The 14,579-nt window shown below is 42.0% G+C and overlaps 1 protein-coding gene across 1 annotated transcript; it reads left to right on the top strand.

Annotated features, from left to right (window-relative positions):
- Positions 1 to 3,619: 3,619 nt before the first annotated feature.
- LOC130931071 (dynein regulatory complex subunit 2-like) lies at positions 3,620 to 13,859 on the top strand. Its single transcript, XM_057859552.1, has 7 exons — positions 3,620 to 3,786; positions 3,853 to 4,020; positions 4,228 to 4,397; positions 4,471 to 4,621; positions 7,137 to 7,529; positions 7,585 to 7,692; positions 13,068 to 13,859. The coding sequence occupies exons 1-7, from the start codon at positions 3,640 to 3,642 to the stop codon at positions 13,374 to 13,376; spliced, it is 1,446 nt and encodes a 481-aa protein (XP_057715535.1). The 5' UTR covers positions 3,620 to 3,639; the 3' UTR covers positions 13,377 to 13,859.
- The last annotated feature ends 720 nt before the right edge of the window (positions 13,860 to 14,579 follow it).

Genomic DNA, 14,579 nt, shown 5'->3' with positions numbered 1-14,579 from the left:
AAAGTTATATTTTGCTCTCATATGACCACAAAACTTGCTCCCTTGACTCCTTTGCATTATCCAAATGGTCATAGGAAAACGTAACATGGGCCTTTACATGTGCTTGTTCAATGGTAGATTGTCACTGTCCATCGACGAATACTACCGGTGTTCTGCCAAAATGTCATACATTGGTGAAACGTTCTACAAAAGGTGAATTTTACACCCAAAGTACTACCGCGCGCTTTAAACTTGTTTTGTTTACATGCATACAGGAAGAACATACTAAAGAATGCCTTAAGTTTTCAATACGCTACGTGACTAAGGTGGTCAACAGATCAACACTGCTTTAAAGTTACTGCAACAAAACACAATCGTTAAACGTATGATAGGGAAATACATGCAAAAAGTATTTCTGAGGCAAACAAAAGTTAATATAAAAGTAAATAAAAACAAAAATAGTGAGTACTCGCCACTTTTAACCGTTTTGCGCATGCGTGCGGATGCTTGCTCAAGCACACTGAGCATTGTGTAAAAGTCTCACGCGTAGGATTGAATTGCAGAACACTGGGTTACTGCAATTCTTTCTACCCGGCGAGATGTCCAACACATGCGCTCATCGATCTTCAAATCAATAAGACATGATTGGATTGTAGCTTTATTATTATTTGGTGTTGCTGCTGAGCTACAGCCGTTTTTTTTATCCGTGTGCAATTGGCCTGTGACCTTTCAGTTTTCAAATATGTTCGTGTGTCAATGTGGCGTCGAGCTGTGGAGATTTGCATTATAATACACGGGCACTTTTATTTCCAACACAAAAACTCTAACACACACTGTAGGTGAAATAGTATGCTGTCTTTGTAGTAGCCTAGTAGTAGTATGTAAACCATCCAGCATACGCGTGTTCTGCCATTGTGCACACCTTGTATGGAGAAAACGGGCAAGCTGGACAAATTTGGACCAAAACCATAAGCGGATTTTACGGGGGGTCCAGGCCCCTCCTGGTGGCCGAAAAGTGTCATTGCATGTAATTGACTTTCCAACATATGATTTTAAAATTAAGAATTTTCCGGTAAAATATTGTCTATAAAAGTTGCTAAGCAATAAAACAAACAACAAAAATGAATGAAAAGAACAAAAAAGTTTTTATAATGGGTCAAAATTATATTTCCAACAGATCATGTGACTTTCGTAATAATATGAGCAAATCGTAGCTGCACGTTCGATTAGTAATGTCTGCTCGTCACAGCACACGGTAGTCAGATACGCAGCGAGCTCGAGACAGCTGATAAATACCCCGCCAGTGGACAGTTAATGTTGATGATGCCTCTCTTCTGTTCTGTAACTAAAGATCTGTCAGTAAAAAACGTCAACCCTTTCAGTAAGTTGTCCTATTCAAGAAAGCCACAAAGTAACACAACTAGCACCTTAGACGGTCATTTGTTTTGCTTAGCCAAAACCACCTGAGGAATTAGGAGGCAAGATGGATATATGTAATTTTTTCAAACCTAAGCTTTCCAAAGCGACAACAACTACTGAGCAAGAACCAAGGATAGAAAATGTGGGCCATGAAAAGCCAGAGAGCACCGCCAAAATGGTGAGCGGAATTTCAATTTGCCTGACTAAAGACGCTAATTGTACACAAATTTTGCACACTTATAATATTTTTATCCCAAAGCTGTTGTGGCGGTGAATAAGCCCTCTTTTACATTCAATTTGACTCTCAATTTTATCCACAGGTGTTAAATAAACAAGTAATATCGTAAATAATCATACACGTTCCACACAAGTATGGCGTAAATTAGGCCTGAACGATATTGGAAAAAATATATTGTTGCAATTTTTGGGGGGTTTGCGATATATTGCGATATTATATTGCGATATTAAAAAAAATGTATATATACTTTTTAAAAGAAATTTTCACTAGATGACTTGAATAGCTGTTTGGAAAGACTTTGGATGACTCACCATCACCACAGTGTACAGTGATCCCTCGTTTTTCGCGGTTAATTAGGACCAGAACCCGCCGCGATAAGTGAAAAACCGCAAGTAGCGCACCCCCCCAATTTTTTTTTTTTGTGTGTGTGTTTTTTGTGTTCTATGTATTTATTCAGATTTAGCATTGGAAAGAGATACATATAAGACATGTTTTTTTCTCACTTTTCCCCCCAAAGTGATTTAAAAAATGTATATAAATAAATGGCTTTCAAGCACTTCAAATGTCATAATTATGATCAGTTTTAAACATAACTGTCCAACCAAATCATTTTTGAACAAGAATAAAGTACTGTAGTAGATAAATGCTTGGCTTTATTAAATGGCTTCTGTTTATCTACCTTAGCTGTGACCGTTGGAGTGACATGTAGAAATTCCTCATGATCACTTCTGGCATTTATTTTAGATGTCTCCAACGTCTCCACACACACACGCACGCACGCACACACGCACATTCATTCCAGCGCGACTTCCTTGCAAACACTGTTTAACAAGTTAAACGATGATTGACAGATGCCCGTGTGAAGTCTGCTTCTTTGGCCAGATCAAAGCCATTGTTAACTTTAATACACAAGTGCCGCAGTGACTGAGAGGAACAAAGGGTTGGGAGAGGGAGGGTGTGAGGCTGTGTGCAGAGCAGAAAGCAAGGTGTATGTGGATTAAAAAAAATTAAAACTATCGCACATGCTTGCGATGGGACTATCGCGCACACGCACATCGCGATGGCGATGTTTAAACGATACATCGTTCAGGTTTAGCGTAAATTAATGCTTAACTACACGGCGAAGACGTAAACAGTGAGAGAGCGGCGTGCAGTTGTTGTGTGCAGCTAACATGGCAGAATGTGTCTGAGGTGAACTTTTCTACATGTGCGTCCATGATCAAACATAAGTAAATATTCCTTTATTTAATGAAAGTTTGTAGTGTTTACTTTGTAACCGCTGTATTCGCGGCTATTTTTAACACAAAGTTTCCGATGGGGTGCAAAATTTGACAGAACACCTGTTAACACTGGCGGGCATACCATATACTAGTACAACGATCCCTCGCTACTTCACACTTCGAATTTCGCGGTGTCAGTCTATCGCGGATTTTTTTTCAGTCAAAAAAATATATATATACATGCATAAAAAATTAAAATAAAGGAGAAAATATGGTGTGAAAGCAGCCCGTTCCCTAACAGAAGGCAAGGACAGCCCGCCCAACTCATATTCCACTGATCTGATTCGCTGGCCAGCATCACTCGGGAATATCGCAAGCTGATTGGCCGAGATGTTTAACCTTGCTGCTATCGAAGGAAAATGGCTCCAAGGCATTTGCGGTTTTTCACATATCGCAGTGGGTTCTGGTCTGGTCTGGTTCTTGGAAGTTATTTTTATTGCTGAAACTGCGTTTCGGGTTCAACAATATATTGTGCCCCCCAACCCCCGCGCCCCAAAACTCAAACTCCGCCTATGACCAAAATGGCTGTTTTTGGATAGCAAAAACTAAAAAAGATCCTTACCACCCCCTGCTGTGAGTGACTTCCATCGCCCCTGGCTGCCACTCCTCACATTTACAAAAGACTTGAATCTTGATAATTGTGGCAGCCAATACCAATTTTAAATCTATAAATAAATAATCGATATCCATCGGATTCAGGCAGCCTGAGTGAAAGAGGGGAAAATGCCGAGGAAGGGCAAGAAAGCTGTCAGGGCGTCGTCGTGGGAGGAGGAGCAGGGGGAGGAGCCACCTCAGCGACGTCAACATCTTAAACAACAACAAGATGAAGCGAACAAGAAGAGGGAGGAGCTTCTGAACCTATTTCTCACAGTAAGACGGAAAACCTGCAAATGACGTCAGCGTCACGAAGGTGATGACGTCATTGCGCGTTCGCAGGTCAAAGTTCGGAGGGAGCAGCAGAACTCCCGCGTCAATCGGGCCAAAATCGATCAGGTCTGGCGCAACCTCCTACGGCAGGCTCGCTCGCAACAGCTGCGGGATGACATCATCATCTTGAGACAGACTTTCGAGCGACAGCTGGATGCTCTGGATGACGTCATTAAGGTATTAGCTTATCACTTCCTGTTTGTTTTTTTTTGTCTTTTCCTATTAGTTTCCAAGCACTTCCTGTTTGTTCATGTAACTTCCTGTTATTTTTTTGGTCATTTTACAATTGTATATTGGAAGACTTCCTGTTTGCCTCCTGAGTTTTCATTAATCCATGTTTGTTTCTTGTTTGTTTAATTTTTTTTGCTGCTGTTCATTGGCTAGAACTTGTCAGGTGACCTCGAGGAAGCGGAACGTCAGTGCGCCCGCACGCATCGACTTCATCTGCAGCACGCAGAACGTTTGCGGACATTGCTGGACGAACGCGCGGCCTTTGTGCGGCGTCGCTGGGAGGAAAGTCTGCGAGACGTCTGCCGATGCTTCGCGGAAAATAGGTCGGCAGGTGGCGCCCCCTCGCGGAATGTCAGGTTCATTGCCTCACCGAACATTTGTGAACGCTTACCGCAGGAACCACACGGCGGCGCAGACGGAGCGTCAGCGTGGCGATCTTGAGGACGCGGCATTTATCTTGTCACGTCAGCACGAAGATGTCACGCGCGCCATACGCGCTGCATACAATGACGCGATAGCGGCTCGTCGAACCGGTCAGCGAGACCGAGTAAGTTGAATATCGCTCGCTCGCTAGTGGCAAACCGTTTGCACGTTATTAGTGTTGCCATATTGATCAAATGTAGGAGGTTTCAGAGTTAACCACAACATATACCGCAAACAGTGATCCCTCGCTACTTCACGCTTCAAACTTGGCGCCCTCAGTGCATTGCGGATTTTTTTTTATCCCATTTTAAAAAATTAATAAATACAAACGAGCTGTCCTGACCTGATCGCATAGTCTCAACTTCCCTCCCTCTTCCACCTCTTTGTTTGTCAGAGAGTGAACTGGAGTTGCTTACAATGATTGAAAGACAGTTACGCTTTGATCTTGCCAGAAACTCGACCTTCAAAGCGCAGCATGCGTCAATCATCGTTTAACTTGTTAACCAGTTGCTGTGGCAACTCATTGTGTGTAAGTGAGCAGCTGGAGCGGATTTGAGTGGAGTCACTCTATGACGCATTTGATAAAGACAAGCATTTTTAAAACTTTTTTTAAATGGATTGGGCGTCTACTTTTTTCCTGTTTAAAAATAATTGTATGGGACAGTAACATGTTTAAAACTTATAATTATTACATTTAAAGTGCTTAAAAACTTATTAAAATATATATATATATTTTTTTTTTTTTTTTAATTATACTTTGAAAAAGGTATAAAACACCATCTGTATCTCTTTCCAATGATAGAGCTGAATAAATACATTGAACAAATAAATAAATCCATTGAACACATACACACACAAATATATAGGACGGAAAACACTCAGCTGACCTGAAGTTCTGCTCTGAGATTTGGCCAAATTTCAAAATTGTCCTACATCCATATCTGATACATCACTGGAAAGCTTATAATCTTTTTGAACATTTTATCTTATTTTTTTAAACAGAAAAACCCCAACTGGAGGTGAGAGCATGAGCGAGCATAATTAAAGACGATGATTTTAACGAGATATTATCGCGTACTTATGTCTTTTTGATCCAAAAACTCCAGGTAGCATGTATCACCGAGTGTCAAGACACAACTGTGAAAGGCCACAGCCGGATTTTGGGGGGATTTTATGGATGAAACATGGTAATATAACAAAGGTCGCGATGCAAAAATTGCAGACATCAAGGACTGGTTGAGATTTTCTTTTTTATATACAGTGGGGCAAATACGTATTTAGTCAACCACTAATTGTGCAAGTTCTCCCACTTGAAAATATTAGAGAGCCCTGTAATTGTCAACATGTGTAAACCTCAACCATGAGAGACAAAATGTGGGGGAAAAAAAAACAGAAAATCCCATTGTTTGATTTTTAAAGAATTTATTTGCAAATTATGTTGGAAAATGAACTTTTGGTATTGACCAAATACTTATCTCAATACTTTGTTATGTACCCTTTGTTGGCAATAACAGAGGCCAAACATTTTCTGTAACCCTTCACAAGCTTTTCACAGACTGTTGCTGTTATTTTGGCCCATTCCTCCATGCAGATCTCCTCTAGAGCAGCGATGTTTTGGGGCTGTCGTTGGGCAACACGGACTTTCAACTCCCTGCACAGATTTTCTATGGGCTTGAGATCTGGAGACTGGCTAGGCCACTCCAGGACCTTGAAATGCTTCTTACGAAGCCACTCCGTTGTTGCCCTGGCTGTGTGTTTGGGATCATTGTCATGCCGAAAGACCCAGCCACGTCTCATCTTCAATGCTGATGGAAGGAGATTATCACTCAAAATCTCTCGATACATGGCCCCATTCATTCATTCCTTTACCCGGATCCGTCATCCCAGTCCCTTTGCAGAAACAGCCCCAAAGCATGATGTTTCCACCCCCATGCTTCACAGAGGGTATGGTTTTCTTCGGATTCAATTCAGTATTCTTTCTCTTCCAAACACGAGAGTGTTTCTACCAAAAAGTTCTATTTTCGTTTTATCTGACCATAACAAATTGTCCCAGTACTCTTCTGGATCATCCAAATGCTCTCTAGCGAACCACAGACGGGCCTGGACGTGTACATGCATCAGCAGGGGGACACGTCTGGCAGTGCGGGATTTGAGTCCCTGGCGGCGCATTGTGTTACTGATAGTAGCCTTTGTTACTGCGGTCCTAACTCTCTGTAGGTCATTCACTAGGTCCCCCTGTGTGGTTCTGGGATTTTTGCTCACCGTTCTTGTTATCAACCTCGTTAGCATTAACCTGGTCTTTTGGATGTCCGCAAAAGTTGATCTATTGTTCACATTTTTCCTCTTCTTTGGCTTCGGGAAACGTATGAAGAAAACATCCTTCATAAGTCGTAATGTCTAGAGTCGTTTCTATAAGTTCCATAGCAGCAGTGTTTACTCAGCATGTTCTTTTTTGAAAGATTACTGGGAGAAAACAAGCAGTAATAACATGAGTTGTATGCGAGGGCGTGTCTATCTTGACCCACTTCCGGGTTAAGATGGTGACGTCACGGTCTAAAAATAGCATTAGTGCGGTACGCTATTGACCTGGAGGCCCCCTTTCCCATCTAGCAAACCCTATGTCTTCTGGTTGCATCCAGGTGGCGGCGCTGCGCAGCGCTGACGCCGAGAAGCTAGAGGAGAAACGGCGTCAGGTGCGGGACTCAAAACAAGATGCGGAGTATGTAGACAGCCCCGCCCAACTTCTGATGGCCAGGAACCAGAGGCTGATATGCGACATCTCCAAGGACGTTAGCAGAGTGAAGAAACTACAGGGTGCTGTCGCAGATTTGCGTGGCAAACTCTGCGCATTCCAGACTGAAACGGCGTCCAGCGTCGACTTACTAACGAACGCGAAAACCGCCGTGACTGTGAAGACGCGCAGTCTCCGCGAAGACCTGACGCGGGCCCGCCAAGCATCCAGGAAGCGTCTGTCCGTCCTGGCGATCCGGACGGACGATGCCGTCCAGAAACTGAGGGCGGTCATCGCCAAGGTGGGCAGAGTTTCGCTGTCCTTTGCCGTGTCCTTGACATCCGTTTTTTCCGCAGGGTGAGAAAGTTCTGAACGCTGCCGCAATTTGCGGCAAGATCCAAGATACGACCTCCTCATCGCAAGGTGGTGATGATGAGCTACAGGGAGCGGCGGAACCGACTAAGGTTGGAATTAAATTCAACAAAAAATGCTTATTGTGAAAACATCACACAAGCATACTGCTGGCCAAAAGTATTGGCACCCCTGCAATTCTGTCAGATAATGCTCAATTTCTTCCAGAAAATGATTGCAATTACAAATGCTTTGGTAGTAATATCTTCATTTATTTTGCTTGCAATGAAAAAAACGAAATTGTTATCATTTTAAACAAAACTCCAAAAAAAAAAAGGCCGGACAAAAGTATTGGCACCCTCAGCCTAATACTTGGTAGCACAACCTTTAGATGAAATAACTGCAAACAACCGCTTCCGGTATCCATCAATGAGTTTCTTACAATGCTCTGCTGGAATTTTAGACCATTCTTTTTTGGCCAACTGCTCCAGGTCGCTGAGATTTAAAGGGTACCTTCTCCAAACTGCCATTTTCAGATCTCTCCACAGGTGTTCTATGGAATTCAGGTCTGGACTCATTGCTGGCCACTTTAGAAGTCTCCAGTGCTTTCTCTCAAACCATTTTCTAGTGCTTTTTGAAGTGTGTTTTGGGTCATTATCCTGCTGAAAGGTCCATGACCTTTGAGGGAGACCCAGCTTTCTCACACTGGGCCCTACATTATGCTGGAAAATTTGTTGGTAGTCTTCAGCCATACACGCTCAAGCAGTCCCGTGCCAGAGGTAGCAAAGCAACCCCAAAACATCAGGGAACCTCCGCCATGTTTGACTGTGGGGACCGTGTTCTTTTCTTTGAAGGCCTCGTTTTTTTCCCTGTATACTTTATGTTGGTGCCTTTTCCCAAAAAAGCTCTACTTTTGTCTCATCTGACCAGAGAACATTCTTCCAAAATGGTTTTGGCTTTCTCAGGTAAGTTTTGGCAAAATCAAGTCTGGCTTTTTTATGTCTATGAATCAGAAGTGGGGTCTTCCTGGGTATCCTACCATAGAGTCCCTTTTCATTCAGACACCGACGGATAGTACGGGTTGACACTGTTGTACTCTCGAAATGCCGGACAGCTTTAACTTGTTTGGATGTTAGTCGAGGTTCTTTACCCACCATCCGCACAATCTTTCGTTGAAATCTCTCGTCAGTTTTTCTTTTCCATCCACATCCAGGGAGGTTACCCACAGTGCCATAGGCTTTACACGTATTGATGACACTAAGCACAGTAGACACAGGAACGTTCAGGTCTTTGGAGATGGATTTGTAGCCTTGAGATTGCTCATGCTTCCTCACAATTTTGCTTCTCAAGTGTTCAGACAGTTCTTTGGTCTTCTTTCTTTTCTCCATGCTCAATGTGGTACACACAAGGACACAGGACATAGGTTAAGTCAACTTTAATCCAACTTAACTGGCTGCAAGTGTGATTTAGTTATTGCCACCACCTGTTATGTACCACAGGTAAGTAACAGGTGCTGTTAATTACACTAATTAGAGAAGCATCACCTGATTTTTCAAAGGGTGACAATACCTGAAATAAAAAATAAAATAAACAAATAATAATAATAAATAAAATATATAATAAAATTTTAAAAAAATGTCTGGCCCATTTTTGGAGTTTTGGGTAAAAAGATAATGATTTAATTATTTTCCCCATTCTCTTTTGTGTTTTTTTCACTGCAAGCAAAATAAATGAAGATATTAGTACAAAAGCGTTTGTAATTGTAATCATTGCCTGGGAGAAATTGAGCATTATCTGACAAAACTGCAGGGGTGCCAATACTTTTGACCTAGAATGAATTTACATGTTTGGACCTTTTATCATGTAATGTAAAATGTTTAAAACACTAAAGATCGCATAATCGGGTCACACCTTTAATAACTCTTTGGTTTCCATTGACAGCGCTCGACGTCCAATTCATTTTTACAAAATGAATTGTACTTCTTGTACATTTTGGGTCACTTCCAGTAAAGTGGTAACTTCCAGTTGATATCCAGGAATTTACAGGTCACTTCCCGTTGGTTTTGGGGCATTTACGGGCCATTTACCAATGAATTTTGCAGCATTCCGGGGTTACTTCCAATAGATTTTCAGGCATTTTCGGATAAATTCCTGTTGATTTTAGAGCATTCCTGGGTAACTTCCCATCCATTGGTCACTTGCCGTTGATTTCCGGGTCACTTCCTATTTATTTCAGGTCACTGTTAATTTTGGGACACTTTACAGATCGTTAAATGTGAAACCTAAAGGGGAAGTTCAGGATTTTTGACATCTGGCTTAATCTTCGAGTTAATGAGGGTTTAATTAGTCGGTGGAGTTGATTTCAACAAATTCTGTCTAGTTTGTTAATAGTTAAGTTTTAGAACTGTCCCGACTAGTCGACGTTGTCGACGTCATCGATGACGTAAATGCGTCGACGGGCAAAACATACCTTCGACGGGTAATGACGGGTTAAAAAAAAAATTACATGCGTATAAAGTTTAGAATGGCGGGCGCTCGCAATACAAGCAGTTCTTACTGGCACCCCCAAGGGGGCCGCTGTTATTTCAATGTAACCGCCGTTGTCAGATTGAGCAAAGAGGAAGAAAGTGGGCGAGCGAGAGAGAGAGAGGGAGCAAGATCGGTGAGTTGGAAAAGTGCACGGGTAGCGTCGAGTTGAGTGGCTGCGTCCCCCACGTTTTTGTTTTGGTCAATAAAAGTATCCATAAAGAGCCATCCGACGCCTCTCGGTGTTTTTATGCACGCCGCCACCTTCCTGAGGAGGAAATCGGACGAACCGACGAAAACGAGCCAAGTGAATCGCCGGTTCACTCCTCACTATGGCGAGGAGTTGAAAACACTGCCAATTACCAAAAAGGGCAGAATTGGTAACACGTGAAAGCGGCATAAAGCCAAAAAAGCAGACCAGAATAGCCAGAGCCTGGAATTATTTCAAGGAAACTATGGAGGGTGCCACTTTGTGTACTCTTTGCTAAGCTGAGCTCGCATACCACGGTAGCACGTCGGCTATGAACGAACACTTGAAGCACCGTCAACGAAGTGTAATTTTCGAAGACAACAAGAAGCAACAAGCAAGGGAATTGTAAGTCCATACAACTTTCTAATGATTTTTTAAAATGGAAGTTGCCTTTATGTGCATCGTATCAACGTGCATTTTTATTTAATAAAATAAAATATATTTAATAAAACCTCCGATCTGGAAAAATATCATTTGAACGCCTCCACTATTTGATCGCTTACAGAAAGGCAGGTTTGCTGGAGGTCAAAATGTCTTTTGAGGGCCAAAATAAAAAGCAACTTGTCACGATCAGCCATCTTTGCTGTTTACATTCGCTTGGAAAGCTTTGAGGTCGCAACTGGTCTGACTTCCCACCTTTCTCGAATGCAGCGTGAAAACGAGTGACTGAAGCACTTCTCTTTATGGTGGTTGTATTACGCATATTAAAAAAACTGTCCTGCAGAATGAAATGAATTACGGCAGTTTGGTGTGACACTGTTTTGGAACAAAGATCTGTTTTTTGAATTTATTTGACGATGTTGAATCTGTTCGTAGATCTGTATCGTTTTTTTATTGGCATGCTAGGAAGGTGCCATTGACTCGCGCTAGCTTAGCCACTACGGAGCCCCGAAACTAACAAATGACTTGCAAACTGCACGGAATTTATTAAATTCAACACCACCGACTAATTAAACCCAGCTAATTCGAAGATTAAAGTGCCTGTGACACGAAAAAGCATGTTTATTTCATAATACACGCGGTATTTTATGCTCCTGAATGATATGGCCCGCTTGGATGTGTGTGGAAGCGATCGCTATATTTATTTAGTTTTTTGAATCCCGCGCCAGGAAAATGAGTGACTTCCGGCTTCGGTCTTGTATTGAGGAGGAGGGCGCTGTGACGTGTACGGTAGAAGACGTCCTCTTCACGCTACAGTGTACTGTTGTGTATGAGGACGAAGGATTCAGCTGATTTTGCGGATTAATACGTTTATTTTTCGCATCACGCCAGCCAAACGGCTGCAGAAAAATCATTCTGTATGAGGGAGAGGCGTATGCGCCTTTTTGGAGTTTCAAAAGGTTCCCATTCACCGTGGATATTTACTGTGGGACCATTGGACTTACGAGGAAGTGAGTAAACATCTTGTTTTGTATTATGTCAAATACGAATACAGCGATTACAAAGTAAACACTACAAACTTCCTTTAAATGAAGGACTACTTACGTTTGATCATTGATAGGCATGTAAAAAGCTCTCCTAATGCATTAGCAGCAGCACGTTAGCTGCGTTAGCTCCAGCCACCCTCCTCCGGGGAACGAACTGTAAATTGCTCTCCGCCGGGCGGTTTGCCGATCCGCTAAGACATTCGACAACCGGGTCGTCATGTCAAATAATCCAGGATAGCTTTGTGTGATTTTCCGCTTTGAAGACTTTGAAACATCACTCGGTTCGGGTTAGCATGTCGGCTAGCTGTCACTCCTTCTGGTTTGTTTACATTCTCCGAAGCCGGGGAAGGGAAATGACATATGTCCGATTTAGGTGTCATAAAGTATCGTTCGGGAGGTGCGACAGTAAAGGTGAAGTCGACAGTTTTGACCTTTATGGAGTAATTTTGCCATGTCGTCTTGAATAAATGGATTTTTATTATTCCATATTCCATTTAGCACAAGATTGTTACTTGTCTTGACCATGCCATTTATTTAGCAATTGGGGAAAATACTTGGATAAAAAGAATATCCTGTAAAAATATGGAAGAGACAGAAACAATGACATTTTGCCGCTCTCTTCGTCGCGTTTTCCTCATTGTGAATAGTTCCCCCTCGACGGGCTGACTGGTCCTTCTCAAGCCATTTATATAGCTATTGGGGAAAAATACTTGGATAAAAAGAATATCCTGTAAAAATATGGAAGTAACGAGACAGAAACAATGACATTTTGCCGCTCTCTTTGTCGCGTTTTCCTCATTGTGAATAGTTCCCCCTCGACGGGCTGACTGGTCCTTCTCAAGCCATTTATATAGCTATTGGGGAAAAATACTTGCATAAAAAGAATATCCTGTAAAAATATTGGAGTAGAGAGACTGAAACAATGACATTTTGCGGCTCTCTTCGTCGCGTTTTCCTCGTTCTGAACAATTCCCCCTCAATGGGCTGAATAGTAAAACCGATGAGCCCAGTTTACCGCTGACGTCATCCACCTGTTGGGGACGCTAAAGCCCTATAATGGTAGGCGTGGCTAACCGGCAGATTAAAAGACCAATTTCTCGTCATCTGCGCTTTGCTAAATTGTTGTATATAGTCAAATCGTCTCAAAATATGATTCTAATTCACATAATAATGCCATTTAAGACTTTTTTTCTGGTGTCATATGCTCTTTAATTAAGCCTAATGTAAAAAATTCTGAACTACCCCCTTTAACGTGTCACAAATCTAAATTTTGCCCATTGTGCAGACATTTCCGGAAATTCTCCAGCTAACCCGTCGTCTGAACGCCGCCCTACTGCGGCGATCGGCGCTCACCCGACACACGGAGCAGCTTCGTGCAGACAACCGTCAGCTCAAGGTTTTGATACGTGGCCGCCTGGATGGCATGACGCTCGGAGGAAGCCGCACTCTCCTCTCTGTCGAAGTCGCGCCCACCACTGACGGCCCCGCCCACGGAGCGTCGCGGCACAACGTCATCGAGGCCAAAGACGCGGTCAAAAAGTCACTTATGTACGAGGAAGGACATTCACGGCGAGTCAACGCTGTCGGCTTTTAATTTGGCGGTGCTACATCCTTTAAATGAAGACAAGAAAAAAAGTAATTTTATTGTAGTAACTGTTAGTTTCTATGGTCACTTCCTATTTGTTCCTTGATTTTCATATCACTTTCCGTTCATTTCGTATGTCAATTTTCATGGTTCCGTTGACACTTCCCATTAGGGCTGTAGCTATTGATTATTTTAGTAGTCGATAAATCGATGAACTAGTTAGTTCAAATAATCTGATAAGGAACAAAAATGTTAAATACCTGAGCTGAGCCCTAAATGGTATAAATAAATAAAGATCTAAGTACAACAAAAGAACAATTGGCTAACTTACATAGCAAAAGTCCACTAGCTTAAATGCAATCATTTTTTTTTAAACAATGCTCTTAATTAGAGCTGGGAATCTTTGGGCACCTAACGATTCGATTACGATTATGATTCAGAGGCTCCGATTCGATTATAAAACGATTATTGATGCACCCCCCTCCTTTTTTTTTTTTTTTTTTTTTTTTAAATGTTTTGTACATTAGTTCCAAAATTGTTCAAAAATCCTCTCAGGCTAAACCAAACTACTATTTCAGTATCAAGTTAACATATAGCAGTAAACAAATATACAAAAATAACAGTAAATAAAAAACTCCAGTCCCCATTCCGCATCAGCAGCTTTAAACTACATTCAATTAATTTAATGTTGTCAATCAACCGTTACAGTTGTTAAAATTGCTCCTGTTATTCCATAATTTCCCTTTTGTCTACTTTCGACATGTGAAAGTTTTAAAACTATTTTAAAGATAGATTCAAGTCAATATTTTACCGATTTAGGTGTATTTTAGATAAAAATGTAATTAGGTTCGCTTGGAAGGTTCGCTACAACAGCCTTGCAGGGATGTGTACTGCTTTAAGATGGTGGCCGTTTACTAACGCCCGCATCTAGCTTTTTGTAGATGTGCTGCAACGCTACCGAATCTATAGTGCATCTAGTCCTATATAAATGATATCTACCATAACATTATGTGGATGTACTTTGTAGCAGCTTTTCGGCAGCAGTCATGTATGTTGTTGTGTTTTTTTATCTGGTGGCATGAGTTGAGCATTGGCATTACCCGAGGGGCCGGGTAATGAGAAGCATGATGTTTAACTACTCTCGCTCCGTTCTTCCTCATTGCGTACCGAAGACCGCGCGGCGCGCTGAATGTGTTGTACTTCCGCTTTACT

Source organism: Corythoichthys intestinalis, chromosome 15 (genome assembly GCF_030265065.1).
Source record: "Corythoichthys intestinalis isolate RoL2023-P3 chromosome 15, ASM3026506v1, whole genome shotgun sequence".
Classification (NCBI taxonomy): Eukaryota; Metazoa; Chordata; class Actinopteri; order Syngnathiformes; family Syngnathidae; genus Corythoichthys; species Corythoichthys intestinalis.
The sequence above is the reverse complement of the archived record's forward strand: the minus strand, read 5'-3'. Positions and strand labels throughout refer to the sequence as shown.

Excerpts from the sequence above, each read along its gene's own strand:
- LOC130931071 (XM_057859552.1), top strand. The coding sequence starts at position 3,640 with ATGCCGAGGAAGGGCAAGAAAGCTGTCAGGGCGTCGTCGTGGGAGGAG. Across the intron at positions 4,021-4,227 it reads CTCTGGATGACGTCATTAAG|AACTTGTCAGGTGACCTCGA; the intron begins GTATTAGCTTAT and ends TTCATTGGCTAG. Across the intron at positions 4,398-4,470 it reads CGATGCTTCGCGGAAAATAG|GAACCACACGGCGGCGCAGA; the intron begins GTCGGCAGGTGG and ends CGCTTACCGCAG.